General features: G+C 37.4%; 1 protein-coding gene across 1 annotated transcript in view; it reads left to right on the forward strand.

Moving 5' to 3' along the window:
- Window positions 1-16,335, forward strand: part of LOC145237324 (dynein axonemal heavy chain 3-like) — a 43,896-nt gene that overhangs the window by 1,759 nt on the left and 25,802 nt on the right. Inside the window, exons 8-33 of the mRNA XM_080100131.1 lie at window positions 308-503; window positions 701-782; window positions 1,220-1,354; window positions 2,499-2,603; window positions 3,096-3,275; window positions 4,555-4,691; window positions 5,039-5,162; window positions 5,345-5,505; window positions 5,918-6,102; window positions 6,431-6,554; window positions 6,779-6,932; window positions 7,457-7,601; window positions 7,979-8,190; window positions 8,375-8,466; window positions 8,843-8,957; window positions 10,748-10,864; window positions 11,219-11,398; window positions 11,727-11,863; window positions 12,125-12,326; window positions 12,758-12,961; window positions 13,284-13,398; window positions 14,099-14,297; window positions 14,667-14,889; window positions 15,200-15,376; window positions 15,777-15,942; window positions 16,180-16,326. Of these exons, the coding sequence (XP_079956257.1) occupies window positions 308-503; window positions 701-782; window positions 1,220-1,354; window positions 2,499-2,603; window positions 3,096-3,275; window positions 4,555-4,691; window positions 5,039-5,162; window positions 5,345-5,505; window positions 5,918-6,102; window positions 6,431-6,554; window positions 6,779-6,932; window positions 7,457-7,601; window positions 7,979-8,190; window positions 8,375-8,466; window positions 8,843-8,957; window positions 10,748-10,864; window positions 11,219-11,398; window positions 11,727-11,863; window positions 12,125-12,326; window positions 12,758-12,961; window positions 13,284-13,398; window positions 14,099-14,297; window positions 14,667-14,889; window positions 15,200-15,376; window positions 15,777-15,942; window positions 16,180-16,326 (4,014 nt within the window). The remainder of the gene's footprint in view (window positions 1-307; window positions 504-700; window positions 783-1,219; window positions 1,355-2,498; window positions 2,604-3,095; window positions 3,276-4,554; window positions 4,692-5,038; window positions 5,163-5,344; window positions 5,506-5,917; window positions 6,103-6,430; window positions 6,555-6,778; window positions 6,933-7,456; window positions 7,602-7,978; window positions 8,191-8,374; window positions 8,467-8,842; window positions 8,958-10,747; window positions 10,865-11,218; window positions 11,399-11,726; window positions 11,864-12,124; window positions 12,327-12,757; window positions 12,962-13,283; window positions 13,399-14,098; window positions 14,298-14,666; window positions 14,890-15,199; window positions 15,377-15,776; window positions 15,943-16,179; window positions 16,327-16,335) is intronic.

The following is a 16,335-nucleotide window of genomic DNA, read 5'->3' on the forward strand; positions in this document are numbered from 1 at the left end:
ATGTGAGATGTGCTGTTGTGTGCCGAAGCCCCCACTGTTTGTTTTATAATATTCTGCTCTACAAACAATACACAACAAAAATGTATAAATATCATTCATAGTTCGTTTGTTGATACTTGATATTTATATTTCTTGACTTGTTATATATTGTTTTTGCCTTTGCTTGGCAAAAGAGAATGACATTTTTTTTTTTTTTGAAACCAGCTCATATGTATTGAACGTGCAGTAGATAAATGTTTATGTCACTTTTATTTTAATTTTATGCAAGTTGTGATGTATGTTTTACACATAGTTATTGCTTTTTTAGTTGACTACATTTTAAGTGATGAATCTGAAAAAGCAAGAGTTAAAGTGTCAGCGATTCCAAAGCCTTTTATGCTGAAAACCATCCGTGCACCTGTGCCATGGAGGGGTGCTGCTTTGACAGCCAGAGATTTTTGCAAACGAAGCCTTTTTACTGTGAGCCCTCTTATGTTGCATCTGCAGAACTTGTGGTTTGACAGGTGAATATATGTTTTTTTTTAATCTTTGACAAACCTCTTTGGACAATTTTGGCTCACACAAGTTTAAATCTTAAGGTTAAACTTTTTTGGTAAAATTTAACACTGCAAAAAAACTATCTCATAAAGTATTTTGGAAAAAAGGTCATGATCAGCTGGTGTGGTAAAAGTTAACAACCAATTTCTTCACAATCTTTCAGATTTAATGACCTCCGATTTGTAAACGTTGAGGAGCTGTTGGAAGCAGGGCTGCCCATGCATCCAAACAAGTTTGAGGAGCTGGTATGTAATGTTATTTTTGTTTGGCTTGGCACAGTGTGTTAATATTTTTTGTTTGTTATAGAACTCATAGTGCATTTATTAAAAATGCATACTTATCACTGACAAATTGTAAATATAACTGCTTTTCACAGGATCTGTCCCTCTACTAGTAGGCTTTTTTAACAACTTTGTGTTTACTGATTTTGAGTCAGAAGCATTTACTTCTTTATTATAACTTACTTACAAATTGTGTAACATTTTGCAATGTTTTGCACACAGTCTGCAAATAAATATCAAATAATTGTCAAATAATTCGTTTTCTTCATAGGAAATTTTGTGCATTTGCGTTTTTCTATTTTGTTTTAAATTGCTAGTGCCCCGCCCTCGTACGCCCTATAAGGGCTGTGTGTTTGCGTTTATAAATACACACAAAGCGACATATTGCTTGTTTCACAAAGGTGCTGACTCATTGCGAGCGAACGCGCGATGTTTTACTGAAACAATGGATTCCGTCGGCAGTGAAACTTTTTCTTTTACACAAGGAGTCGTGGATGCATCTTGTTCCACAAAACGACAGCGACAGCACCATCCAGGTTTGTGAGACATAATAAATACTGTACTTTCTTCGGTACTCTTTGCTCTGAACTTAATTTTTATGTTTGTGTATTGTCATATCTGTTAGTTGTATGTTTTCTTTTGAACCCCCACCTCTTTACGTAGCACGAGTTGCTAGGACACCCTCGACTTGTGCCACCAACTTTTCCCAGAGTCGTGTTTCTACTTCCAGTGCACCAAACTCATTCTCTTGTGAACTCCTATCACATAACGCTTCATAATATGATGTAGCTGCAGCGCGTTTATTCATGATCCACCAATTGTGTCCTTTACTATTTTGTGCTCCATAACGTCTCAACGTTGTCAAGCTATTTCCGGCTTTATGATCGTTTCAGTGAAATTTTTGTCGCCAGTTTTCTTTCACTAAGCGAAATTAACTCAACTAAACTCAAAGGCCAACAAAGTGTGGTGACAAGCGGATTTGCAGTTTTTTTTTTCAGACTAAAACTAACAAAGTGGGCCGAAATCCAAAAAGGCAACGTTCAAAAGTAAATCTCCACCAAACCTAAAGTCAATTGTAGCCATGTTTGCTAATATTTAGTAAACGCCCAACAGGAAAATTGTTGAGTTTACTCAAATCTTTAGGTACAACAGCCAATGTTACAGGACATTGTAATTTTCGTTCTCTTTTTTGCTCTTTGTTCTCCTGTTGAAGGGCTTGAACTTTTGTTCGCCTTTCGAGACGCACTTAAGAATCCTCGAACAATGTTCACGGAAAACTTTAAATCGATTTACGAGTCCGACTTCCCCTCATTAAGTCATGCCCTGTCGAGGTTCTTGTCTGCCCTTTGCTTGACCATAAACTTTCCGCTTTACAAGGTTCAAAGCAAAGCACACCTGTGGGCTTTGGCCCTGGCCTAGAACATCAAAATTCATCACAGTAACATGTGATACAGGATATGTGTTCCGCAACTATTTTTTTTCACGAACATACGTCCGTATTTTAAAGTACTCACAATAGTCAGTTTTGACATAGTTGTTAAATTTTCCCAAAGTAAATTTTGTCGGTGATATGAATTCGAGAAAAATATATCCCAACCAATGCAGCCGCCGATAACTGTTTTTTTGTTCTTAAATAAAACTGCATTCTTAGCTAGAATTTGTAAGATTTTTGCTTTGTAGGTTCAGGAATTTTTTGCTTGCGCGGCCTCTCTGATGTCGAACCAGCTTCGGGGAATGGTCATTAACTCACTCAGCGACTTTGTCAACTTCTGGAAGGCGCACGAGGTAAGTGGTTTAAAAATACAACGCACCACATTCGCCACGTGTGGTAGTGTTTACACAAACCGGACAAGTGTCGAACTGTGTAACTTTCACAAAAATATAAGAACAAGGTTTCTGAGCCTGTTTTAGTGTCAAAGACAAATCGAGAAGACAAATCGAGAAGTACTCATAAGAAAGATATTTTTTGCATTACTGTATTGCCAATACATTAGTGACATTTAGAATGGTTATCAAGCGTTGTCGAAAAAGTGGCATTTGATTGTAATTTGGTAAAAACATATAACCTTAATTGCCTTTTTACAATGATCTAACAAAACCATTTACCAACGAAACAAAATAATGACAAATTTACTGATGAATTATTATATTTTTTGGTGCTAAGCTTAATTCATATTATAGGCTGCAAAGTTTGTTCTTCCAACTACAATTTAAAATGCAAATCTAACCTCTGAAGGCAACAAATTAACATAAACACAACAAATGCCTTAACATTAGGCTGGCAATGATTTTGGCACAACGTACGAGGACCTCATGTACTGTGTCCGGCCCGTCATGCTTCTGCAACTACAAGTTCGCGACACAAAGCTGTTCTTCGACCCAAGCTTTCCAGAATGTCGGGACATCTTGTTGAACTGCTTCTCACACATCACTGCAGCAGCCGAAGCCATTCCCAGGGTAAAACAAGTTCCAGTAATTTTAATCTGTACGAGTTTTGTGTGCATAGTGTTATATCTGTCTGTAGGTTAGATCAAGGTATATTATGGATTTTCTAAAACTTTTATACCCCTGAGCGTACCTACACAATAAATTTAGGGCGCGCCATCTGTAATGTGGAAACATTAGTCATTAACGTTAAGGATCCTATCATATAAATTAACTTCTTTGTTATCTTTGGGCATTGTTTAACTATCTTCGCCGCTGCAAAACACCATGTACGACGATTAAGAACCATTGACTAAATTCCCTGACAGGCCTGACTAAATTTCATTTCGCTCAATGTATAAAACTTTACATCTTTACAACGCGATTCGTCCAAATATTAACTCAAACAAGACACGTGGGTGCAAGTTTATTATTAAAGTCAGACTGCTATCATTTGATTGACGTCGCCGGGTAAGTTTTATGAGTATCTGGAGTGTGTTGATGTTGGACTGAGTAAACACGGAAGGTCGGTGTGAGATAAAAGTGCAGCGCGCGGAATGCTCTTGAAATGAGAAATCGTTACATTTGTTTGACCTCGATTTGGCGATTCGCCGAAATAGCAATCTGGGAAAGCTGATATTTTCCGTTCTGTACTTACAGATAGAGAAGGGCTAAAACTGAAATTGTTCTCAATATTTTCTATTTATTTAGGCCGAAAATGTTCGTGATATTACGGTAGTTGAAAAAATGCGACACTAATAACCCAAAATTTTAACTGTTTTGCATTTTAATGACACTCCCTAGCCGAATTACTGTAATACAGTAAAAATACTGTACGAATTTCCTCATGTGTTATTGTTATGGTGATGGTTTGTGCCGGGTATTAACAATAATGTTCTTTATTCGATTGAAAATACTTATCTTTGTAAATAAATAATTAGATTTATGACCCTAGATATTCAGGTAAACTTAAAACAACACTTCAGGTACTTAAGACTTTTACACATTCCCTTTGCAAGTACATAATTTTCCACCTGTTAGGAACCACCGCTCTAAAACAATTTACAACTATACAGTACATCAATAAAGTGTATGCCAATATAGATGAATAATTTAGCAACTATGATATGTACCGTAGTGAACAATATTAAAGGAAACCGAATGGAATAAGTTGCCCCACCTTGACTTAAAGTTTGTTCAAATAGCAAACTAAAAGTCTAAGCTAAATTGGAAAGATCTTCTCAGATACTTTGCGGGTTTGACACTATTTCTCTAGCAAGTACGGTTTTGTGTAACACATGATTTGTTGTAGGTTGAATGCGATTTGTTTCCGGAGATGCGTGACACAACCCTCATCTTACGAACTGTGAACCCAGATGAATTATTAGTCAAAGAATTCGTCGACACAGCCATGAATATATTCAAGTCAAACCTGATCGGCCCCCAAAAGTAAGATCACATCTGCTCTAGCACAGTATTGTGTCAAATCAATCGGCAGCTTAAAAAACCTACCCGCAGTCAATTGTCTTCCTTTGTTAAATACAGACAAATTCAGTTGATCAAATAACCACTTTGTCAAGCATTTTTATGCAAATTTCCGCAAAGCGATTTTTTGAACCAATTGCCACTATTGGGATTTACAATATCTATACGATTAAACGGTTTATGCAGTTAACCGGATTCGCATTGATAAATACTATGCATTAAAAAAAGTTTATCAATCAATCAAAGCCACTATTGTCTCAAACGAACGAGAAACGGGATGTAATGGTTGGCACTATGTTACATGTATTTAGATATCTGGATGTTTACAAGAAGTACGAGGACCTTCTGAACAACAAAGCCGATATGGATGTGATTCAGTTCCTCAAGGAGGAACACACGCTTGATGAACACGTGGTCATGATTAAAAAGTTTGATGTAAGCAAATACGGAAACAAGATCTCTAGATTTGTTTAGACAAATCCGGGTAATCGCAAAAACCGTGTAATTGCAATCAGATTTTTGAACCGTATCTGACTACTGCGTCCCTCAATCGCATGAAGAGATTGACAAATGTCAAGACAATTTTGCAAACAATTTTTCTATGATTGAATTTGCAGAAAACTCGTTCCGAAATCATGATTCTTCGCATCAACGTTCCCCTCAGCTTCTTCTGTCTTGATTGTTCGGAAGTAAATGAGGAACACGCCATGCGAGCTCAGAGGCTTAAGGATCGAATTATTTTACACGAAATCGAACAAAATCGCGAGTCGAACAAGGGGTGAATAAATTAAGAAATTCAAAACGTGAAAACAGTATTGTTTGTAAAGTTGTAAACATTTGACCTGTTAACTCTAGTACTATAATTTGGTTTGTTGAAAACTTACGTAATATACGCAGTTGTTTCAAAAACGTCTTTCCAGTTACCTAAGTACGGTAAAGACATTTTATTTAATAAAGCAAGTATATAGATTTATGACCGCAAAATACAATCTTGGGTTGTTTTTGAAGATATTGTTTTGGGGGCCCAACTTTTATTTTCTCTATTAACACTTTGTACATGCTTTGGATACGAATTTACTCCTAACCAAGTTTTTTAAAAAGAGATGTCCCACGCACGCCTGACTGAATCACAAGCCGATATAATAAAAATCTCTATGCATAAAAAATCTATGCATTTTTCTGTTTGATAGCATTTGCCATGAGTATGATGTGATTGCTGACCGTGTATCGGAGATGCCGGAGACCACAGTGGAACTTGTGGCGCTCGTTGATTTCCTTAAGACTTCGAACGAGGTTACAATCCATGAGCTGAAGGAAAAGATCGGATGGGCCGCAGAAAGACTTGGATTTCTTCTCGACTACGCCACATTGCCTTGTAAGTTTGCAAAAATATCTTTACGTTTTGTTGTCGCATTTTTCCTCAATTCAATCTTTTTTGGTTTTGATTTTTTTAAAGTTGTATATTTTATGACCCAAATACAAAACTTTGAATACAAGGAACTTTTGAAAGAGTTATTGTTTGTTTTACAATTTGTTGATTAGTATTACAGCGTTTGTTGGCCAATGCTTCAAGTATCAGTGGGAAACAGTTTAATGTACTGTGGTTTTTAATTTAATTTGTGCAAATTCTACTGGATGAGATTATAGTTTACACTGTGATGACGATTTACGAACATTGCTTTAAATTGTTAGTTTTACTTTAGACGAGGACATCAAGCTGAACAGTAACGTGTTCCACTGGCCTGACCAAATCCACAGTGTGTTTGAGATCAACCGAAACCGACTGATGAACAGACGGGAAACAGCTGAAGACAAACTCAAAAAGAGGTAAGGCATTTACCATCTAAATCAAACAGGTGTAATTCATAAGAAGACAAAATATAATTTGGTTCAGTCAAATATCATTACTTCGCTTCTTTTCCTGGTAACACCTAAAAGTATTTCCTGTTAACTATTGTTTATGTAACGTTTGTATTGTAGTTTGTTCGCATGAAGATGTTACTTAAAAAAATACTATTGCAAAATACAATTGAAGTTACATAAACTTTCAGAGTAAAGGAGTTCGAGGAGACTTTGAACGGCTACAACAAAGAAGTTGAGAGTTTTAAAAAGAAAGAAGTTGCGAGTCCCGATGAAATGCAAAGGAACGTTGACAAACTAAACGATCTTACGAAATCACTCGAAGCGGCAACAGAAGAACTTGAGGTTTGTACCAAGTTATTATCAAATGTTTGTAATTGATGACCAGTTAAAACAAAACGTTACAGATGCTTACGTTTAAGTCCTCGTTGCTGCTTGATGAAAACTTTTTACGTCTGGTTAGATAGTGTAAACTGTGTTGTGTAGTGTAAACTTATTTAATCACGAGTCACCAGAGACTCAGTATAAGGGCTTCTATTTAAATTGGATGCTAAAGATGCCATGTACTTAGCTGAAATATATGTATCTTATAACAACAGTTGATGACTTCAGACGTATCAAAGTTTCCAATCTAATTAGATTGTGTTGGAAATGTTTTTCTACCTTTTTAAAATTTTAGAGTTCTAATTTTTTCGCTTCGGCGATCTGCGTTAGGCGATATACTTTTTGGGATAAAATGCTCCTTTTGTTTGTTTGTTTGTGTTTGCTCTGGGCAACAAGCCTTTGCCAAACTTGTTCTGTGTATCTTATCTGTACTAGGCGGTTGCCGTTTGTTGTCGAACTTGGTAACAATTCTCGATTTTGCACAGGCAATAAATGAGGAAGAAAGACTTCTCGAGTTCGATGAAAGTTCATTCCCAATACTGCAAGCAATGTTCCAGTTCAAGCAACCATACGACAGTTTGTGGAACACAGCGTTGAATTGGAACACCAAGAACGAAATGTGGTTGAATGGTAAACGTTTAGCACATGACGTTTTAGCACATGACGTTTTTTATACATGTACATATATAAGTTACAATACATGTATATATTTTTTCTGTTAAAATAGAAAGTCAAATTCATCAGTAAACATGGGGCCTATACTGAAACATGCTTGTTTCTTGGTGTTAATTTAGACACTTCAAGAATTTTTAGACAATTTGGGCAATAAATTTGGGGCTTAATAAAAGGTCAATTGCAATGGGTCAAATGGTGTCAAAGATTATTTTGTTTTCATAAATATATGGAAACACCCTTGAATTCACGTACGGGGCGTCCTACCACCGACCTCTTGATTACATTGAAATAAAATGCACATATTTTTAAGGTATCTAAATCTCTGTGTGCAGGACCGTTTCAGAATCTTAACTCAGAAGATCTCGCTGAAGAGTTGGGTCAGATGTGGAGAACAGTTTACAAACTGACCAAGTCGTTTTCGGACGCGGCAGGTCCACGACGTATAGCTGAGTCAGTTCGCTCCAAAATCGACAAATTCAAACAGCATCTTCCCATCCTTACAACTATATGTAATCCAGGCATCAAAGACCGACATTGGGAACAGGTTAGTTGAGTAGCACCTCGTCAAAAAGTCCGTTTCTGACGCTAAGTTTTACGATGCACCGGTTGTGTTGTGACGCGTATCTTAGGCTACATTAGGCGTTTCTGTCCGTTTGTGGCAACTTTTGTTATGCAGGTGACTTATATATGTCAAGTTATGGGTAATTGGAATTCTCTTCTGTTTGCAGATAAGCGACATCGTTGGATTCGACATCAAACCAGAAGCCGACACGTCATTGCTGAATATGCTGGAGTTTGGTCTCAACAAATACATTGACGAGTAGGTTTGAATTTTGTATTCTGTGGTGCTGTGAATTTTGTGTTTTAAAAACATAAGCCTAACCTTACCCGAACACACTTACAAACGCTTTGTTTGGAAAAATAAATATTTTGTGTTTTAAAAACAAAAACTAACCCTTACCCGAACACACTTACAAACGCTTTGTTTGGAAAAATAAATAGTATCATTTTTAAAAGAAAATATATGTTGAATGAAATTTAATTTGAATTTAATTTAAAGAAGCTGTCTTTATGACCAAAAAACAAGCAAAGGCAACTTGTTGTGCGTTTGTACGTTTTTTTGTATAATTTTTTTGTTGGTGTTTTGTTTGCTTTTGATAACGGTTTGTTGTTTATCTAATAACTAACACTAACAGCATGGAACGAATCGGTGTAAACGCTGGAAAGGAATTCGGCCTGGAGAAAAGCCTCGCCAAGATGAAAAACGAATGGGCAGAAGTCTCTTTCACCCTGCTTGAGTACAGGGACACGGTAACCCAAACATTTTGTGTGGCTAATGAAGTGTGACTAAATGTATTTTGTCGTATGCATGTTTGCTCTGAGTGGATTTGTGTGTTGTGAATATTGCGTCGTTTAGATTTCCTTTTGTTTAAAGCTTGTAGTAGGCTGCAACTAAATCGAAACGTTTGTTACCGCAATTATGGACCTAGGGTTGCATGTTGTTAAAGTATGAAAAGCAAACGCCTTATGACACTTTTGGTTAGCATGCCTGTCCATTCTAAAGCTAATTCGTCCCTCTTTGCGAGCTATTGAAGCAAAATCGTTTCAAAACATAAACATTCCACCAGCACAAAAATTATAAGCCACCTACTTGTTGCAGAGGTTAAATCGATAAATTTATGCCTCCTTTTATGATGAGCCACCGGTTTTTGCAGCATCGAGGCGATCGGCGCTCGGGCCAGCAAAGAATGGTCGCTTGAGAACGCTCTCCATAAAATGAAAACTGAATGGAGTGAGATGGACCTTATAATGGTTCCATACCGTGACACCGTAAGATATGTGTGGTGGAGTGTGCCACTAAGTTGTGTGGTGGAGTGTGCCACTAACCCCTAACACAAAGTTGACAAATATAATTTCAATTGGTGATTTAATGGTGACTGGGTGGGAAAGGGTGTTAGGTGTAACTTGGAATGTTGCATGAGTGAAAGTTTATTTGGTATTAACTTGCGGTTTTGTAAAATTGTGGTGTTTTGAGTTGAGTGTTATTGGCAGAAAAAATTGTGGTGATGTTTTATTTTTTTTCCATTTTTATTTATTTTTTCACCATTTTCAAATCGTGCCAATTTATATGCTAACTATTGTATTTATTACTGTTTATGCAGAAATATGCTATTATTTATTGTACACAAAACATTTTAAATGGTTTTAATAAGACCAGAACGTTATTTTGTTTTAACACTTAACAAACTACAACTAGCTGATCAGAAAACCAAACATTCATGAGAAACAGAGAAAAAAACAGCATTAGGAAGTAAAGGTCCCAAACAAGAGTAAAGATGGCAGTAAAAACGTAGAGCAGAACAAAGACAAGCTAAAGATATAGTAGAACATAGTTTAACCAAAACAGCCGAATATCAGTGTTCAATATGCAGGACATCTTTATCCTTGGTTCAGTGGATGAGCTGCAGATTTTGTTGGACGATCACATAGTAAAGTGTCAGACTATGAGAGGATCTCCGTACATTGGACCTTTTCAGGAGGAGTTTTCGGTGAGGATAAACGCAGTTATACAGCAGTGATAGAAAATTAAGGAGGTTGCATTGAGTTGTGGTTGTCAAGTTTTGTGTCAGATTGGTCGGTTTTCGTCCACGAAGTTTTTGTTTTATTGGTGTTGAGGTAAATGCGTATTTTTTGGAGAATTAAGGTTTTCTTTGCAAAGTCGTGAGAGCAGATAAAACACTGTCGAGATTGTTTTGGTTTCAGGTTTTAGAAAGTAATGTCGTTTGTTTCAAGAAAAAGTTACACTTGATAAAGCTGTGTTCAGGTCTCATTGCTATTGTAGTTACTGGGCCAGTGTTGTCTTGAGTTGTATTGAGATTTAACTGTTTTGGTGTATTGTATTGGAAATTAACTATAGGTTTTTACGAAAGTTTTACAGCTTTAATTGTTGTGGTTTACTTAGCTTTGTTTTCTTAAATATGTTTTGAAGTAGATTTTTTACATTTTGCTGGTAAACTCATGCCTTTGTCACTTTTGCTCTACTGATCGTCGTTGTTTTGTTGATGCGCCTTGTTTTAATTCTTCAAACTGGTGGCATTTAGGGTCTAAGTATTCTTGCGTCGATTGATGACATTCAAGCATTGCTGGACGATCACATCGTTAAGGCGCAGACCATGAAAGGTTCGCCTTTTATTGGTCCCATCGAAACCGAGTCAAAGGTTTGTATTGTAGTGTTGCAGTGTGAAACATTTCTTCTCGTTGTAAGTCTTATACCAGTACACAAGCATCTAAACTTCGGGTTTATTGTTGGTACATTGAAATAGCACACATGGTCATTGAATTGGCATTGGTTTGCCTCGTTTGGTACAGTATGTACGTTATCGCAAAAAAGTACGCTGACCTTTAAACTCTGCAATGTTTGTTAAAATTTGTGTTCAACACGAAGTAAAATATTTTCGAAAACTTTCTTATTGTTGTGAACATTGGACTTGAACAGGTAAGTGTTAAACGCGATAACATATTAAAATTGTCTATCTTTTAACTTGCATTGAAAGATTTTTTCCTTGTCTTAGGAATGGGAAGAGAAGCTGATTCTGATGCAAGACATTCTTGATGCCTGGTTAAAATGTCAAGCTACTTGGCTTTACCTTGAGCCGATCTTCAGCTCAGAGGACATCTTGGCTCAGATGCCTGCTGAGGGTCGCAAGTTCGGCATTGTGGATTCCACATGGAGAGATATCATGGTTGAAGCTGTAAGTTATTGTAAAAGTGTCAGAATTTTTATCCCGCATAAACAATTATACAACTAATGGAGCATTTAACAATATGCACAAATAAAACAACTTATGCATTTTACTTAAACAGTTGCACAAAACACTAGGTTTATTACGAACCAATTCTATTAAATTTGAAGATGGCTAAATTGTATACTAGCGTAATCGCATTTTGGGCATAATTGGCAAATCTAAATGAACCAATTTGCAAGTGTTTTTTTTTCCAATATGAAGATTCTTTTCACATTAGATCCTTGTACCGTACTTTTTTCCGACTAATTTGATGAAATGACTAATTTATTTGCAGGTCAAAGACCCTAAAGTGTTGGTGGCAACAGCTCAACACAACATGTTGGGAAGACTACAGGAGGCAAACGATCTTCTCGATCAGATTCAGAAGGGACTAAACGATTACCTAGAGAAGAAGCGACTTTTCTTTCCAAGGTAACAACATTTTTTGCATTTATCTCAAGCAGAATAGATCATTTTTGTACTCTAAAATATTTTCGGCAGTTTAGTGCATTGTGCCCGAGTTACCCAACACTTTGGGTATATATTTGGGTATCTTTGTATGTTAGGTGGTTTGAACAAATCTTTCAAATAAACCTTGTGATTACAAGAAGAACTACATTTTATATTTTACTAAGAAGCCTCGGCCAATTCGAAAAGGTGCTAATCTCGTTTTATCACAAACGTCTTTTTTAGATTTTTCTTTTTGTCCAACGATGAGTTGCTGGAGATTCTGTCAGAAACCAAAGATCCACTGAGAGTTCAACCTCACCTAAAGAAATGCTTCGAAGGAATCAACAAACTCAAGTTCACTGAGCAAATGGAAATTGTCGGAATGATCAGCTCTGAAGGCGAAACCGTTCCATACGGCCACAAAATTTATCCCGCCAAAGCCAAGGTTTGCTGAATCAAAACTATCAAATTGCCAACAAAGTGTTTGCTAATCAGGCCAAACATTTGTTCAACAATTTCGCAAGGCTTGATTTGGCCCAAATCGTATATTTCAGCTAATCGTTATGTTATAATTCATGAATATAAATCGAATAGCTCTTGTCATGCAATTGTTGCCTTTGTTTGAGCCGTTGGACTTAATAATGCTAGAATTTAGTGGACCTAATCTGTTTGACTGCGGTACAAACACACTGTATCATAAATATATATATACATCAGTTTTATCTATTGAATCCTGTAATGCTTTCGAAAACCTGTTTGCTTGCCAGAATTTGTAACTTTTTTCAGGTTTATGTATTTGCCATATATTTAGACTTGCACAAAATCCAGCATGCGACCATTTTTAATTTACTTACATAGACACACGAGTTTTAACAGGGTATGGTGGAGAAATGGCTACTGGAAGTGGAAGCGAGCATGATTACAAGCATAAAGCAAGTTATGTTCAAATCGTTCAAAGGTTATGCCGAGACCCACCGCAAAAAGTGGGTGTTGGACTGGCCCGGGCAAATTGTCTTGTGTGTATCGCAAACTTATTGGACTTCTGAAGTAACCGAAGCGATTGAGGAAGGGTCGCTAGCGGTAAGTTAACATGTTTTCAGTTTACTGCAAGCATTCTACTAAACCTGTACGGTAGTGAAATAAGGTAGACAGTACAATATTTCGTTTTTGGTTGTATTAAATAGTGTAAAAACAGGCCTTGAAGGTAAAAAGTTGCGAAGTCCGGGTGAGTTATGTGTGCAATGTCTTGTAAATTAAAAAAAATAGTTCTTGTGATTAGTTGCAAATATTATTTACCCTTACTGAATATTATAGTGTCGTATATACAACACGCAACCTCGTTTACCTGCCTTTACAGGTTAATTAAAGTATAGACAATACTAACTTGAACGTTTCTTTTCAGGACTACCTGAAGCAGCTGAACTCGCAAATTAACGACATCGTCGATTTAGTGCGAGGCAAACTTGACAAGGGAGCGCGAATCACTCTTGGCGCACTCACAGTACTCGATGTACACGGTAAGTTGATCTCCAAAAAAATCCTTATGGTCTCAATCTATATTGTGCGACTATTATGTGAGATAAGGATTACGGTTTAGATTGGCGACGTTTCAAGCGTCTCTTATTAATAACCGAGCTTTTAACTTGCATGACAAATCTTACCAACGACCGTTTGTCGTGTCACACGTTTTTCATCATTGTGCAAAGACGGGGAGATTTAGATTAAAAACAGGATATCACTTCTTATTCACACCCGTACTCCGATCATAAAAAAACGATGATAATCGGTACCAAGTACTCTAGTTCTAGTACTGTGTAACGATTTAGCCCATTACTAAATGCAAAGTTGCATTTTGAAACGCAAAACTTGCTTTTTGATTGATAGTTGTACATAAAACAATTATTGTACGCCAAGCCCATTGAAGGTTCCATGCCGAATCAAGGCGGTCTATCAAGAATTCTCATATGCAAGACACAGACTAGAAAAATCTAGCCTACGGTGGGACTCGTACCCACGACCGGAGTCTTTTTGGGGTTTACGCTCTATGAACTAAGCTGCACAGGCTCAGGGGTGAACCCGCTGAAAGTCGAATCACAAGCACCGCTGCCTGCCTCGTATGCTGCACATGTCGGCTTCGTAGTGGGGATTCCCAGATCGACCATTGATTAGCTAAATTTGTGCGTAAGACTTACTAAATACACACAATGGCATTTTCAGCTCGCGACACCATTGTCGCGTTAGTAAAGACCGGGATTTCCAATCCACTCGATTTCCAGTGGTTGTGCCAACTTCGCTACTACCAGGATAGTCAGGACTTTATTGTGCACATGATCAACACCGAGTACAATTACGGGTACGAGTACCTCGGAAACTCGCATCGACTCGTCATTACTCCTCTGACGGACAGATGCTACCGGTGAGTCGCTGAATGAAAATGATTTATAATTTGAAACGTCTGAACAATGCATTTTATAATTTATAAAAGTGTTTGACAATCTTTTTTTCATGGTCCCGCAAACAAAAATAATGAGGAAAATAACCACCCAAACAGGCGTAAAAAGCTTCATGCATTGTTCAGACGTTTCGACAAATGCTCATGCCATCATTAGTATTCGTTATATTTTTTTGAAAACGTATTTTTATGTCCATGCGGCTTTCTATCATACAACGCATACAAATATTAACTTCAGGATTAAGTTTTTGAAATGCCCATGCGTTTTGTGCCTATCTATCAATTCGTTGTACTAAACACTGTACATTGATCTACTGTTGTTTTGTCACGTAGAACTCTGATGGGAGCTCTTAAGTTAAACCTTGGTGGCGCCCCTGAGGGTCCAGCAGGAACTGGCAAAACTGAGACCACTAAGGATTTGGCCAAGGCACTGGCCAAACAGTGTGTGGTGTTCAACTGCTCCGACGGTCTTGACTACAAAGCCATGGGGAAATTTTTCAAGGGACTTGCCTCTTGTGGTGCTTGGGCGTGTTTTGATGAGTTCAATCGAATTGAGGTGAAAACGAATTTGTTGTGCACTGTTTGATTTCGAAACCTCGAAAAGTTTAAAATATTCTTGCCTTGCATCATTTGCTTTCGCTTTGCTTTAACAGAAAACTTTCTAATAGGGAGCAATACTTGTTTAATGAACAGAAGTGTTTACTTTTAGGAGGTTAATCTTTCTTGGCAATTAAAAACGTGTTTTAAAATTAAACTGATTAGTTTTTAATTTCACCCAATTGTGTAATTCTTGTTTTCCCACTTTAGTAAAAAAAAAAAACAATATATTCATGAAAAATATTTTTAAATTCGTGTAATTTTTGCAGATCGAGGTGTTATCAGTGGTGGCTCAGCAAATCCTCTGCATCCAAAATGGAATTGTCGCCAAGCTGAAGACGTTTCTTTTTGAGGGATCAGAACTTTCACTGAACTGGACTTGTGCCGTGTTCATCACCATGAACCCGGGTTATGCAGGTCGAACCGAACTACCCGATAACTTGAAGGTAAGTTTTGTGAACTATAGATTATGTACCTTGCCACAGTAAACACTTAAACAGTGGCCCCTGCGGTTGTTTCCCTAGCTGTTACCGAACTTTTTTCCCCCTACAAACCTTTAAGTTGATACGATAGAGATAAAGTAGAGTTAACTTTGCTGTATGAAAGAAATCGTTGCAGCCAAGCTATTCACCAAGTTAAGAATCTCCACGGGCCTGTGAGCTATATTCAACATAATTATGGACCAGTGTAAGTTTGCTTGTAATGAGATTTACCTTAACGCATGTTAGTCGGTGTTGCTTATAAAACCGCGAACCCAGACTGTCAAAAACCGAACTAAACTAACATTTGGCTGTCTCTATTTACTTGTGGGATGGCTGTGTAATATTTGTAATGTTTAACTTGTAGGTTCTTTTCCGTGCTGTGGCCATGATGGTGCCCGACTACGGTATGATCGGGGAGATTTCACTTTACTCCATGGGCTTCGTGGACGCCCGGAGTTTGGCGCAGAAAATCGTTGCAACTTACAGACTGTGTTCGGAGCAGCTGTCATCACAGCATCACTACGATTACGGTACTAACTACTAACTACAATGTAAATCGCAAGTAAGCATAACTAAAACGCTCTCTGTGAAACTAAAATGTGCAGTGAAGCTTTTATCTGGGCGTATAACACACCTGTTGCAACAAACCGTTTTTACACGAATTGCGAATTTCAACATTGCTTTAGGTAGAGTATCAATTTTCTTACCAAATCAAATTCAATGCAAACTATGTTTTGTATGCCGATTAACTAAGATTGTTATTTCAGGAATGCGGGCTGTAAAGACGGTGTTAACTGCTGCCGGCAACCTGAAGCTTAAATATCCGGAACAAGATGAGAGCGTGCTAATGTTACGTGCGCTGTTGGATGTCAATCTTGCCAAATTCCTGGCACAAGATGTTCCTCTCTTTAACGGTACGTTCC

The sequence above is a fragment of the Phallusia mammillata genome, chromosome 7 (assembly GCF_965637545.1).
Source record: "Phallusia mammillata chromosome 7, kaPhaMamm4.hap1.1, whole genome shotgun sequence".
NCBI classification, from domain to species: Eukaryota; Metazoa; Chordata; class Ascidiacea; order Phlebobranchia; family Ascidiidae; genus Phallusia; species Phallusia mammillata.